General features: G+C 41.0%; 1 protein-coding gene across 5 annotated transcripts in view; it reads right to left on the reverse strand.

Moving 5' to 3' along the window:
- XPO1 (exportin 1) overlaps positions 1-13,965 on the reverse strand; it is a 109,468-nt gene that overhangs the window by 19,260 nt on the left and 76,243 nt on the right. For all 5 annotated transcript variants that reach the window (XM_077486079.1, XM_077486076.1, XM_077486077.1 and 2 more), the window contains 8 exons: positions 12,972-13,169; positions 10,793-10,931; positions 10,108-10,289; positions 8,974-9,130; positions 7,193-7,356; positions 6,845-6,979; positions 814-997; positions 593-699 (listed from right to left, as the gene is read on the reverse strand). In XM_077486079.1, the coding sequence (XP_077342205.1) occupies positions 593-699; positions 814-997; positions 6,845-6,979; positions 7,193-7,356; positions 8,974-9,130; positions 10,108-10,289; positions 10,793-10,931; positions 12,972-13,169 (1,266 nt within the window). The remainder of the gene's footprint in view (positions 1-592; positions 700-813; positions 998-6,844; positions 6,980-7,192; positions 7,357-8,973; positions 9,131-10,107; positions 10,290-10,792; positions 10,932-12,971; positions 13,170-13,965) is intronic.

Consider the following 13,965-nt stretch of genomic DNA (forward strand, 5'->3'; position numbering starts at 1 on the left):
GACATCGCTGGAACCTGGGACAGGTAAGTGTGATTTTATTAAAAGTCAGCAGCTGCAATATTAGTAGCTGCTGGCTTTTAATATTTTTTTTTTAGGTGCAGCTCCTCTTTAAGGGCCTATTACAAATGAAAGTGGTTGTAAAACTCAGACATGAAATATAAACAAAGCATATCCCTCTACAGTGTGTACCTGTCTCAATCGAGAGCACCAAGTGTCATTCCTGTCAGTTGCCCCGTTCCTCTGCTATCAGGATTAGTCCCTTCTGACAAGTTTTCCTGACAAGAGAAAAACTTTGACAGAGGAGGAAGCTCCAGTACGCAGCCTATGATTTAACAGCCTCAGCTGTGTGTACACCCCCCCCCCCCCCCCCAAATCAGCTCTCACTAAGCACTGCAGAATGTAAATTCAGCTCCCCGATCTCTGGAAACTCAGGCAAGTTGTATAAAGACCGCAGATAAACAGGCACAACTTATGTAGGAGGACTCGTTTCATCTCTGTATCACCCAAGGCTAGTCACTTCCCATATGTAAGGGTTACAACCCTTTTAATGCGGCCAGCAAACATGCAGGCACAATAAAAAATAAATACTTACCATCTGTGGGTCATTCGATCTGCTAACCCAACCTGATATTAGCTTTAAGGTTTCCTTTTTAACTGTTCTCATGCTGCGTATCAGAGGTTGCTTTGTAACCATCTCCCCTGAAAGAATCAAACAGGTACTCCTTTAATATACGATAATATAATGGCAAATTTGTATAACGGGAAGTTAAAAGGGGAGGAAAAAAAAAAAAAAAACACACAGTGACCGCTTACCATTTGCCTGAATAGCTGCAGAAATATTTTCACTTAGGCACTTGTACACGTTTAACATATCTAAATAAATTCTTCCAAGCTGAATAACAAAGGGGTGTCCAACAGCTTTACATGCTCTTACATTTGTTTTTAATATGCTTCCAAGTTGTTTGACTGTTTCTGGGTCTTTCAATATGTCAACATTCTGGGGGAAAAAATAAAAGTTGGCAAAAGCATCAACACAATAGTTTCCAAATTTTTCACAATGACCATGTAAACTGAAGCAGCAGCCTTAAACATGAGCCTGCGTTCACTCTGTAGTGTGTGGATCCGCTAGGTACCTCCCACAGTCCTGCTCCCCACAGACTATTGTGCAGTCCAGTGATGGTGTCACTACTACTTTTTCAAGGTAATAAACGGGTTTGCAAAAGTATTTGGTGCATACAAAGTAGGTTTATATTTTTGAGGCTGTTAACAGTAACTAAAAAAGGCAAAAAAACTTTTGCTTCATTTTGGATAGAATAAAAAAGGAAGGTTGTAAACCCGTTTGTTCTTTTACCATGTGTCCCATTGAGGAGATTTCCTTTCACTTCCTGTTTTGGCAATGGGACCGGAAGTGAAAGGAAATCCCTCCAAAGTGAAAGAAATGCAGTGTGACACCAAGGTCACCAGAACTAGTGTCCCCATTGGAAGCTTCTTTGCCTTTTATTACTTATCCGATGTCACCCAAAAATTTTAATTTTCTTTTACTTTTGTTGATGGTAAAAAGGAAGATTATAGAAGGTAAATCACCCTAACGAGGATATAGACAGCAGTAAAAACCGAGAGGTGTTGTATTCCCTCTCCACCCTATCCAAAAAAAGAAGTTTTGCCTTTGGTTACAACTCAAGGAATATATATTTTTAAAGAAAAAATTGTCATGTCTGGAGTCCAGCTTTACCTAGTTAGGACTAGAATATACCATGTACTTTCAAAACTCCTTCCCCGCTGTACTCTCATGCATGGAACAGCTGGCACTTTCTGTTTAATAGCCTGATTTTTCTAGTAGAGCTGCTATAAGCTGCGATATCCACACTGATCAGAAACAGGAGTTTCTTCTCAGTACTTGTTAACCACCTCCGCATATATATACACACACACACACACAGCGCCTAATATTGAAGTGGGTATACCAGGATCATGGTTGCAGCTACAACCACGATCCTTGTACTATTCTTTTCTGCCAGTGATTCCCCATCTAGGAAACGTGATCCAAATGGCTACACAGTTGCTTGATGACTTTTACAGGCAGGGGATGTTGCTTACAGAAATGTTTATCCCTTGTGATAGCAATAAAGTGGATAAAAATTAAAATCGCTCCAATGAGAGGCATTGCCGTAAATGTCAGAGTGAGAAATTCTAGCACCAGACCCTCCTGTGTAACTCTACACTGGTAACCTGTACAGATTTGAAAGTGTCACCTATGGATAATTAAGTGTACCGTGGTTTGTTTCCATTCCATTGACATGCACAACTTTAACTACTTACCACCCAGGCCAATTGTGACATTTCTCTCCTACATGTAAAATCATAATTTTTTTGCTAGAAAGTTACATACAACCCCAAACGCAGATAGCTATGCCGGAAGTGGGTGCAGATACCTGTACTGTACAGGTACCTGCACCCCCCTCCCCCCTGAAAGGTGGCAATTGTGGCGACGGAGGGGGGGAGGATTCCAATGAGCGGAAGGTCCACTTTAGGGTGGACCTCTGCTTTAATATACAACTAAACAGCCCCTTGTTCTATTTGAAAATTGATCGATCCTGATGTACTGACAGCCTAAAATTCCAGGACAGTACAAATAACCCCCAAATGACCCCTTTTTGGAAAGTGGACAGTCTGACATATTTAGTGAGGGGCATTCTTTGAAATTGTAAATTTTTTGGAAAATTAAAACTCACTTTTTCTATAATTTTTAAAACTTTTTTTTTATAACTGCAATGTTTTGAACCATCATGAATGGGTTACATGCATAACTACTGCTGTGTGCTGTGAGTGGCCCACAGCTTTCACATGGTACAGGGTGCTGTGACTGGCCCAGAAATCATACGTTAGCTGTGAGCTATCTATAGGCCAACTATAAGAATCACAGCAGTTAGGAATTATAAAAGTCCAGCCTAAACTCGTTTGCCACTCCTGTGACCCAGTTTTCAGCCGAGAGCGGTCTGAAGTCCGCTCTCTGCTGAGATCACAGATCAGTCCAGGCAGTGTCATCCCAACTCTGGAATTCTGGATCCGCCAGATGCCTGGACTGATGGCTCTCTCAGCGAGCCGCTGAGACGGCTGCTCCTCTCCCTCCCCAGAGCGTGGAGCGGAGCTGCTGATTGACAGTCAGCAGCTCTCTACTCAGGGAGCCGAGAGAACCGAGCTATTGGCAGTGTTCCATGGCTCGGTTCTCAGTGCAGAGACGTCTGGGGTCAGATGCATGTCTGTGTACATATTTGTTAGCACTTTACGATCTTTAATATCATACAAAGGTTTTAGTGAAGAATGATCTCGTTCTTTTAAGGAGAGCAACATTTCAGAGGTGCGCAGGAAACCTTCCTCAGGTATGCAATGTTCTCTTTATGGACACATCAGCAGTTTATTAGACCTCTAAAGTTTCCCCTGCCTTCCACTGTAGCCAACCAAGCACAAGTCCCCTGGATGACTTTTCCAGATAGGCTGAAAAAATGATTCCAAGTCCCCGGCAGCAGTAGATTTAACAACCTGAAGTCCAGGCCTATTTGATGGCACATGGTTAAATATTACATTAAAATGTTATAACAAATAGAATTTTTATAACAGCTTACCTTTAAAATCCTTTTCTTTGAAGTACATCACGGGACACAGAGCCATAGTAGTTACTATGTTGGGTTATAGGCCACCTTCAGGACACTGGCATGCCCCAAGACAAAAAGTACACTCCCTATATAACCCCTCCCACTACTGGGAGTACCTCAGTTTTGTAGCCAAGCAATACACGTGTATACCAAAGAAGGGAGGGACCTCTGTGTCCCATAATGTACTTCAAAGAAAAGGATTTTACAGGTAAGCGGTTATAAAAATCCAATTTTCTTATTGCACATCAAGGGACACAGAGCCATAGCAGTTACTATGTGGGATGTCCCATACCAATGGCAACTGAAGGGAGGGAAATGCAACAAAAAGTAGGACATTGAGATACTTGAGGATTCGTACTGCAGCACACTGTGCCCAAAGATAATATCCTCATGACATTTTACACCGATTTGATAGAATCTGGTAAATGTATGGACTGAAGACCAAGTTGCGGCCTTGCAGATCTGAGCCATGGAGGCCTGGTGATGCACTGCCCAAGAAGCACTAACAGCCCTGGTGGAGTGCGCTTTAACATGAAAACAAGGAAATTTCCCTTTTTAGACCATAAGCTTGAACAATCACTTGACAAATCCATTTGGAAATAGCAGATGTTGATGCTGCCCGTCCTCTTTTAGGACCTTCTCGCAATACAAAACAAAACATTTGTTTTGTGAATCTGAGCGGTCTCCTTTAAATATACCTTGACCGTTCTCACTACATCAAAGGAATTTGGTGACTTCTCTTACCTAGATCGAGGTTCTGGGAAAAGAAGGCAGAATATCCTGGTTTAAATGAAATCTTGTCACTACCTTTGGTAGGAATTTAGGATGAGGCTGCAATACCACCTTATCCATGATCAAATATGGCTCTTTACAAGAAAGAGCCGCCAATTCTGATACCCTTCTGGCAGAGGATACGGCAACCAAAAAGATTATCCTTCTTGTCAAAAGAACCAAGGGAATATCCTGTATAGGCTCAAAAGGCTGTTTCTGTAAAACTGATTAGGACACCCCTGAACCCTTAGGATTTGAATTTAGTCTCGACAGGCGCGTTACCTCCTGAATAAAGTTACGAACCAGAGAGTGAGAAGCAGGAGGCTGTTGAAACAATACTGATAAGGCGGAGACCTGACCCTTGATAGTACTCAGTGCCAGCTTAATTTCCAGTGCCATCTGCAGGAATTCAAGGATCCTACCTATGACATACTTTCTGAGGTGCCAACCCCGGGATTCACACCAGGAGACATATGCCTTCCAGACTCTATAGTATATGACTCTGGAGGCCGGCTTCCTAGCATTAAAGTAGACGCTACTGAAGGAGATAACCCACGGTCCTTTAGAATGTGGGTTTCACTAGCCAAACTGTTAAATTTAGCGTTTGTAAGGTAGGATGGAATACCGGACTTTGCCCGAGAAGGTCTGGCCACAGCGGCAGGGTCCAAGGATTCCCTACTGCCATCTTTAGGACCTCGGCAAACAAAGATCTTCTGAGCCACCAGAATCAACTCCTTCCTGCGAAGAAGGCGCGGAAGCAGCAGAACTGAAGGAAGCTGCAATACCCCCTTATCCATGATCAAATATGGCTCTTTACAAGAAAGAGCCGCCAATTCCGATACCCTTCTGGCAGAGGATATGGCAGATACAGCCCTTTCCATGGGATCAGTGAAAACTGATCCCATGGAAAGACCAGGGCGTCTGTTCCGCATGCCAGCGGATCCCTTGTCCTTGACACAAAGTTGTGGACCTTGTTATTTAATCTGGACGAGAACAGATCCATGTCCGGAACACCCCATCTGACACATCGACAGAAAGATGTTGGGGTGAAGGGACCATTCTCCCAGAAACAATTGTTGGCAACTCAAGTAGTCCATCTGCCAATTTTCTATCCCTGGAATAAACAAAAAATTCTAATGAGAAAAGTTATTTTACCAGTACAGAAGAAGTTTAAATGTTTTTCCTTTAAACATGCATCTCCTCCCGTGCCAGGAGCATCAGACAGTCTTGACAGCCTCCACCGTCAGGCTCAAGAGAAAGCCCTCAGGGGCAGCCCCAGGGTCAAACGTCCCAGGGTTTACAAGCCGCTGACCGTGCGTACTGTCTTGCATAGGGGGGCAATAAGCGGGGAGAAACCCCCCCCCCCCCTCAAGCTTGCCTGAGGACCTGCTGTTCGGCTGGAGGAAGAGGAAGGATTTCCGCTCTGGTACAGCACTGTTTCCAGCATGAGGCGGTGAGTGCTCAATACAGCCCCCAGTGGGGACACATAGGCATGACAACATTTTATGTTAAAGGAGACATTCATAAGAAAATTAAAAATTCTTAGAAAACTCCACTTACCTTTCCCGCTGCAAGGGTTTTCTGTAGTAAAAAAGCAGACCCAATCTCCACCCTTCAAGGTGGGTTCCGTTAAACCTTCAGGAGCAGGGGATCCTAGAGGAAACCCACAATCCTGGACCTGCAACAGCACCCTGCCAGTAAAATTTTATTGCCTTACTACAAAAAAAGTACTGGATCCCAGGGTCCAGCTCTCTAAAAAGGAGCATTCACAGGCAAAAAATGTGCTTCTATAGATACTAGGCCCGGGTACCATTCAATTTGGCCAGAAGAGACACTTTGAATGGATCTGGTCAGCATGGCTAGCCCCAGCAAGGATTTCTCCAGTGAAGCACAGCACATCTTTACTCGTGACCAACACCTTAGACACTGGCGAAAAAACTGAGATACTCCCAGTAGTGGGAGGGGTTCTATAGGGAGTGCACTTTTTTTCTTAGGGCCCGAGAGAGTGTCCATCACCTAAAGGTGGCCTATAAGCCCACTACTATGGCTCTGTGTTCCACGTAATGTACGGTAAGAAATATGTATTGATAACAATACAGACTGGGCACCAGTATACATTTACACCACTCCCACTTTCCCCTTAGAACACTCTATACACAAAGTTATTCTGTGTTACACAGTGTGATAGTTTGCCATGTAATGTTCAAATGTACATGGCTTCTGCTGGGTCGATAATTTTTTACCATGTTACATTCTGTTTTACTTTGCATTGTCATTGTGTGGGCAATGTCATCACTCTATATTGTCCCGAAATCTTTGCTATTTTCTCTGTATGAAAATTGGAAAGAAAAAAAAAAAAAAGCACTCAAACGTTTTCACATTTACACCCTCTCCCTGAAAACAACTTGGCTATCACTCACCTTGGTGGCTTGCTGAATAATACTGTCCCACACTTGGTTAGGAAGAAGCATATATTTTTCTATCAAATGCTCCTGTACAGGTTGATCTGTCTGAGCGCCAATCATATAACCCACAGCTTCATAGAATGTATGAACCTAAACCAGAACACATGTTGGAAGTAGCGTTAGCATTCTACACTAAAAACCTGCACATGCCACAAAGACATACAATGATCACCTCACCAAAAAGGTTTTAAACATCAAGGCTAGCCCAAGTTCACTGAATGACAATTATACTACAGTAAAGAGCAATGCTTGATTTGCGCCACCAGCGCCCAAACTTCAGCATTTTGAAATAAAACAGTTTACCTGCTGAGGCTGAAGATCACAGATTATGGTATTGATGTTGTTTAGGATCTCATCAATAAATGGCATTACTTCCCCAACTTGAACTTGAACAAAATGTCTGCGGCATTTCTGAGCTATCTTAATAAATGTATCGCATGCCATATCCTGCACGCCATCGTGGGTCTCTGAAATTGCATAAAGTTATAAAGCACTTTTTAACCATTTTGCTGCCAGGGCAGTTTTTGCACATGTATTAAAAAAAAAAAAAAAAAAAAGCTGTATTCTCTATCCACAGGTGGAGGAAAATGCGCCCACAGATACTTTGTATTCTGACAGCAGGTTTTGCAGCTAGCAGAATACACTGATCAGTCGCTCCAGCCAATGATCAATAAAAATAAACACATCCCTTTGACTTTTATAAAAACGGGGACTGCCACACACATTGAAAATTTGCCCAGTCCTTTCTTGCTGAACGTGACAAATTTCAGTGTATGGCCAGCCAAAGATACAATTGCTTTAGGCCAGAGGATTAGGCATAAACGATATACATTTTCTAGAAGCGGTGTCCCTGGAGAATAAAGTGGTGGTATTAAAAAGAAGAGAAAAAGGTTTGTGTTGAGTAAATACAGTGGGTATTAAAAATAAATAATTATACACAACCCTGTTAAAAATGGCAGATTTCTGTGTTGTAAAAAAAATTCAGAAATGTTTCCCCCTTTAATGTGACCTATAAACTGTACAACTCAGTTGAACAAAAAACTGAAATATTTTAGGTTTAAGAGAAGTAAAAATAAAATAAATAATGGTTGCATAAGTGTGCACACCCTTAAACTAAAACTTTGAAGCACCTTTTGATTTTGACAGCACTCAAAAAAAACTGCAAAAAAAAAAAATTCTGAAATATTTTACCTTTGTCGGATTATTTTATTTTTTCACCGAAAGCGAGTAGTAGTGTGTAGATTTTTTATATCCACTGAAAATACCCAATTTAACAAGCTTTAAAATTGCTTGTGCCGTGAAGCAGCGCCAAAACTTTGGTACCTCAAATTTTCCATAGGCAACCGTTCAAAGGTCATCTAAATTTTTATTACAAATGACAGCCCTCAAACTATTTCTTGCTTCAGCATGTATGGCGATATACAACTTGTATAGTACCATCTACTTTTTATATATAGGCACCCAGGATGTGTGCGTTAATGCACATATATGTGCATACATGGGGGCCCTTTTTTTTTTTACTTTTTATTGAAAGTTTATAAATAATTTGTACAAAACACGCACAAAAGAAAAAAACAAAAACCAAGGATACAACAAACTGTTGGCTTATGAATCACCAAGATATACTTGACACTAATCAGTGGGAACAGGGACATCTCAAAACATCAGCAGATACATGGAGGCTTTGGGGGACCCCTGAGGTCTTCCAAATACACCACTGAGGCTAATGGAGCACAGCACATGCTGCATTGGCTTCTTCCCCAGCTATTGTGGCCTGGAAAATGTATCGCATTAAACAGTTTCCAGGTTCTTACTAGCTAGTAAAGAGTGACAAATGAACGTCTCCCTCCTTTCTACCTGGTGATACTAGCCATGCTGGGGGGGGGAGCCCTTTTAGATGGGGTGCATTGAAGCGATCCAGATGCTTTAAAGCTGCCATATAGTTTCTATATGCAAGCCAAATATCAGCTTGTCTGACAAACATGCATTCAAGGAGTGTGAATACAACTTAATAGTCAACTGCAACAGTTGAATAAAAAAATGAATATTTCAGAATATGGAAGAAATATAAATAAATAAATTACCATGCATGAATTCAAATAGTTTGTTTACAACAGTCTTCAGAAATTTCCAGTGGGCTCTCAGAAACCTTGGATACTGCCCCACAATGTACATGATGTTGGATGCAATGATAGCTTTGTTGTCTTTGCCACGTTTTTGCTCACACAGACCAAGAAGATCCTGAAATGAAAGTTATAATCCAACAACATTTAAATGTGCCACACGGAGCAACAGCCTTGTAAAGAAGTATTTAAAAGTGAAAAAAAAATGAAATACATCCAAGGACATCAGCTGCCTGTACATTCCCTCCTCCAATTCCCTCCCAATATTTCCTCTCCCTTTCCAATTCCTTCCTTGGCTCATTCCTGTGTTTCTGATCAATTGTCCCCACATTTGCCCACACTGCATTCTAGTCTTAACCTGGCACTCATCTACAATATCCACAGCCAAGCATTGCTCTTATCCTCCTTACATACTCCCCTCAAGCTATTTTACCCAGCCCTCACCCAGGTAGGGCTTTTGTAAATCTTAACACCAAGATTCTTCTCCTGCTGTGAAACATCTCCATCATGCCTGCTGGGCCTTCTGCTTATACTTGTGAGTTAGTTTCTGCTGCTACGGTACATCCGAAGTATTCTCTGCTGTTTAAATACCACTTTTTCTGTATACCCATTATCTATATATTTAGGTATGCAGTTTTCAGATGCCAAACTGCACAAGTTATCGAAACACAAAAATGGACATCACTTTCACTCTTATGTGATCTTGTAAATATATTTAGACTGCTCGCCATTGCCAATCACATGACCAAAAATATAGGCATTTAATGATATGATTGCTACTGAAATGGAGGAATAGAAGCACACATTGGCTGATCCTCAACATCAGAGATCATAAGACAGACAATGATTCTAGTCACATGGCAAGCACATTTTCAGCCCTTTTTCAAATTAAACCATCCCAACCACCTATTACCATAGCTTTTAGGTTCACATTTGAAATTCACCAATTTCCACTGTAAAATTAAAGGAAAAAACACAAAATGATCAACTCAAGCAGGGTATTATACACTCCATGTGATTATCACCTTAATAAAAGAAAAAAACCTAAGAAAAAAAAAAGCAAGCATAATTAAATATTTTAACAAGCACACTCACTTTGATAACTGTAACCAGAAACCTCTTCTCATCTTCTTCATGCATGGCTCCACTGATTGAACCAATAGCCCAACATAAAGTATTCAGATTTTTCCATGACCACTCTGTCCCATTTACTTGGTTGTGCAGTTTCTCAGTCATAATTCTTTCTGTGTCTGCATAATCCAAATGAGTGAGGTAAACTAAAAAAAAAAAAAAAAAAAATATGTTAACCAGTAAGGAAAAATAAAATTGCCGGACATTAAAAAATTAGAACCACATGGTAGCCAAGTCCAAAAAGCATTGTACATGAGAGAGTAGGTAAATAAATATCGGTTAAGTTGATTATAGGGGTTTTGAAAGATAACTATAAATGCAAAAAATTAAATAACAAAAATGATGAGAACACTATATACACTATGCTGACCTGCTTTACAGTTATGGCTTCAATACCCCCCCCCCCCCACCCCAAGCTACACAAGTATGCAGGTCAGAAGAGTAAGTATCAGAAATCTTGTGCAACTCATACAAAAAATGTGTGGATCAGCATGACAACCAATATTTTAGGAGGTGGCCCCCAGCAACCAAAAACTGCCATAGGATTTTGAGACATTTGTGATCAACAGTATACCATGAAGCTTAATCTGAACTTAAAACAAGCAAATTTCCAACAAAAATTTACATACAAAGCAGAAGAAATCCTTACCCAAAGTTTCCCTCATGTTTTTGTACAGATTGATGGAATCCGTGTCCTTCATAAATTCACGAACCACTTCACCCTGATCATTCTCTACAACCAAAACTTCTTCTGGTTTTGCCATTCGACTAACCATCAATAAACGCACCTGCAAAAGAACATGTTACCCATCTTCATATAAAATCTAGTTAAACAAGTTTTCTTTAAAGATCACTTTTCCCCTAAGCCCTGTTCCCAGTAATGTAACTTTCAAGTAGCAGAAATTACGACCAACGCAGCCTTTAGGGGTTGACAGATAAAAGACAGGTGTGGGGATCAGAGATGGGATAAGACTTGTCTAGAATAAGGAGGTTATTCCGGTATTGTGGGATGCCCAATCTGATTTAAAGAAAACTACAGGTATTTGCAAGAAAACAGTCTGTAGTTCACCAAAGTTAGTAATGCAGTCTAGGCGACAATTTAGGTTTACTTTAATAGCATACAAAATTATATGAAAGACAAAAGGCATTTAAGCTACGACTTATGGGTTGCATTAACGCAAGGCACGGTTATGCACAATCAACATTTTGAAATGCAGAGTAGGAAGGGGTACTTTTAAGTTTGAGACAGTTGGTCATAATGGCCATTTTACAGATAACCCAATGGACCACTATTTAAACTTTTAGATGCATCTCGGGCCAAAATAAATTAGAGACTGCATGCAGCCCTGAAACCACATGAAGGACCATACCTGAATCTCAACCAGTTGATGCCAAGCCAAAGGAAGGCCGCAGAGCATCAACCTCATGCTCAAGACAAGGATAGAAAATGTCACTGCCAGAGGGGGGAGATGACAACATGGAAGGGAAACCCAAACTTGTACCAGCAAGAAGCTGCTTTACCGGAAATCACAAAACAGGCAGAACAAAGCCCCATGTAAGGAGAAAATTATACACAACCCTATGTTAACAGTAAAATGGGGGTAACTTCAAGAAAGAATAAGTTCCAAGAGGCAACCTAGGACAAAACAGGTCCAACGAGAATAAATAATCTTCCGTTATACATGGAAATAAATGCCCAAGGCTTTACAATTTAAGGGCTCATTTAAATCTACAAATAAATTTGAGCACCCATTAGTGCACCTAATGCAATAAGTTGCACTAACATTTGCATTACATTAAAAAAAGGCTTGCCAGACGCCCAGTCTGCGCTGACTTTTTTTATGGTATGAATTTTTGTATTTTCACCTCAGCTAACGAAGCTTTCTAAAACGCACCTCCAAAACGTGTTGTACTTGCCATAGGGTCATCGGTGGCAGGTTTACAATGACATCAGCAGTAGGGGAGCGGCAAAGCCAGACAACACGTTGCGTCAATTTCCTGACACAACTCTAACACAATCATATGAATAACACTGGGTGCTGCAATGCACACAATTTTGAAAGGTGTTTGTGGACCTTCAAAAAATAAATAAATAAATAAAACTCATGGAAAAGTTTGATTTTCAAACTAGCGTAAACATAGCCAAAGGACCAGGGTAAGGCAGAGTGCAAGGCAGAGTGCAAGGCAGAGTGCAAGGCAGAGTGCAAGGCAGAGTGCAAGGCAGAGTGCAAGGCAGAGTGCAAGGCAGAGTGCAAGGCAGAGTGCAAGGCAGAGTGCAAGGCGAAACGTCAGGGACTCGTAATCCAGGGCATCCAGTGCCAATTAGGGGCAGGCAACCAAACAGGACCATGCCACAGTAGGTGGTCAGTTGGAACAGACTAAGGACTGGATTTGCACAGGATCCTAGTAAAGCAGTATAAGCAGCAGGATGGATTTTCTGCTACGCTGGATGGCAAATGAGAATGCAGAACCCAAGCCAGAAGACATCAGCGACTGGTCAATCGACCTCAATGCTTTTCATGGTGAAAACTGGTGGTAGCACCAGGATACGTGCTATGTAGAAACCACTTAAAGCAGCAGTATAGTAAAGGATCTCAACTAACGTAGATCATAGAAAAAAAAAGCTAACAAAATGTAGGCAGTATAACCCGAAGATAAGCTGCGCCCCTCAAAAGGACAATAGAAAGTGGATTTGGGCAATTAACAATGGAAATGTTAAGAGCTTAGTACAGCAGGGCTGCACATTTACCAAAGAGACACTCATTTATTAATGTTGCAATTAACAGAATTAAAATATCAAAAGACTGCAATCACATATAAAACACTACCTTTGAGAGAACTGGCAAATAGAGCTGCCTTCTGGGGGGAACATCAAAATGTTGACTGCCAGAAAGAAGTGGGGATGCCGATGTGGAAAAGGGGCTCTCTCTGTATAACTCTGCCGCCAAATGATTCCAATACTCAAGGCAGATTTTGAATATTTCTGTTTCTTCTACTTCAGATACCAGCAACATGTAGTGTAGAGCCTGGATTGGAAGTAAAGCATTAAAATGATGAAAAGGGTTTGCCATTTAAAGTGATAACTAAAACTACCAAATAACTTTCTATTTATCCTTGAACAGGACTAGTCCCAACTTGGTTTTTATTATAGCAGGACATAACTTAAGAACAACATCTATTTACCCAAGTCACACATTTTGAATGCCCATACCCTGGCCAGTGTTCTACTGGATTTACATTGTTCCTTGTGCTTGCAGTGCGCATGGCACTGCATGCATGTATAGGTGTGAATTGGCTTCTTAACATTTCTCTGTCAGTCACACGATACTGCAGTGCATGAACGTGAACAAGCAACAAGGGAAAGAATAGGATTTCCACTTGATGTGCATTTTCATGTAAAATGTTGCTTCACCAAAACAGACAAAGATGAACAGGCCCTAAATATTAACCAATGCTTAATATACAGAAGGGCTCAAGGCACTGCATTCATTTGACTGAAAGTTAATAGCAGAAAACACTCTTATTTCATCAGCTTAGCTTAATGTGCTCTGCTTCCAGCATTGACCTGGACAGTCTTCTAATCACATCCAGTGGGGAGAGCAGCATATCAAAACAACTTTCCTGCTTTTTGTGTCAATTTTGATTACTTTGCAGTACCTGCAGCTAGCACCATCAAAAAGGACTTGCTTTACAGTATATTTCTAAGAATATATAAAATATTTGATTGTCCATAGCCTGGTACCAGGTCTACTTTAAGTGACCATATCCAGACAGAAATAAGGGGACTGCTGGCTATTTGAAAATGACCTCTGGCTTTGAAAC

Source organism: Lithobates pipiens, unplaced genomic scaffold (genome assembly GCF_037356315.1).
Source record: "Lithobates pipiens isolate NorthernLeopardFrog02 unplaced genomic scaffold, aLitPip1_a1.2 Scaffold_18, whole genome shotgun sequence".
Classification (NCBI taxonomy): Eukaryota; Metazoa; Chordata; class Amphibia; order Anura; family Ranidae; genus Lithobates; species Lithobates pipiens.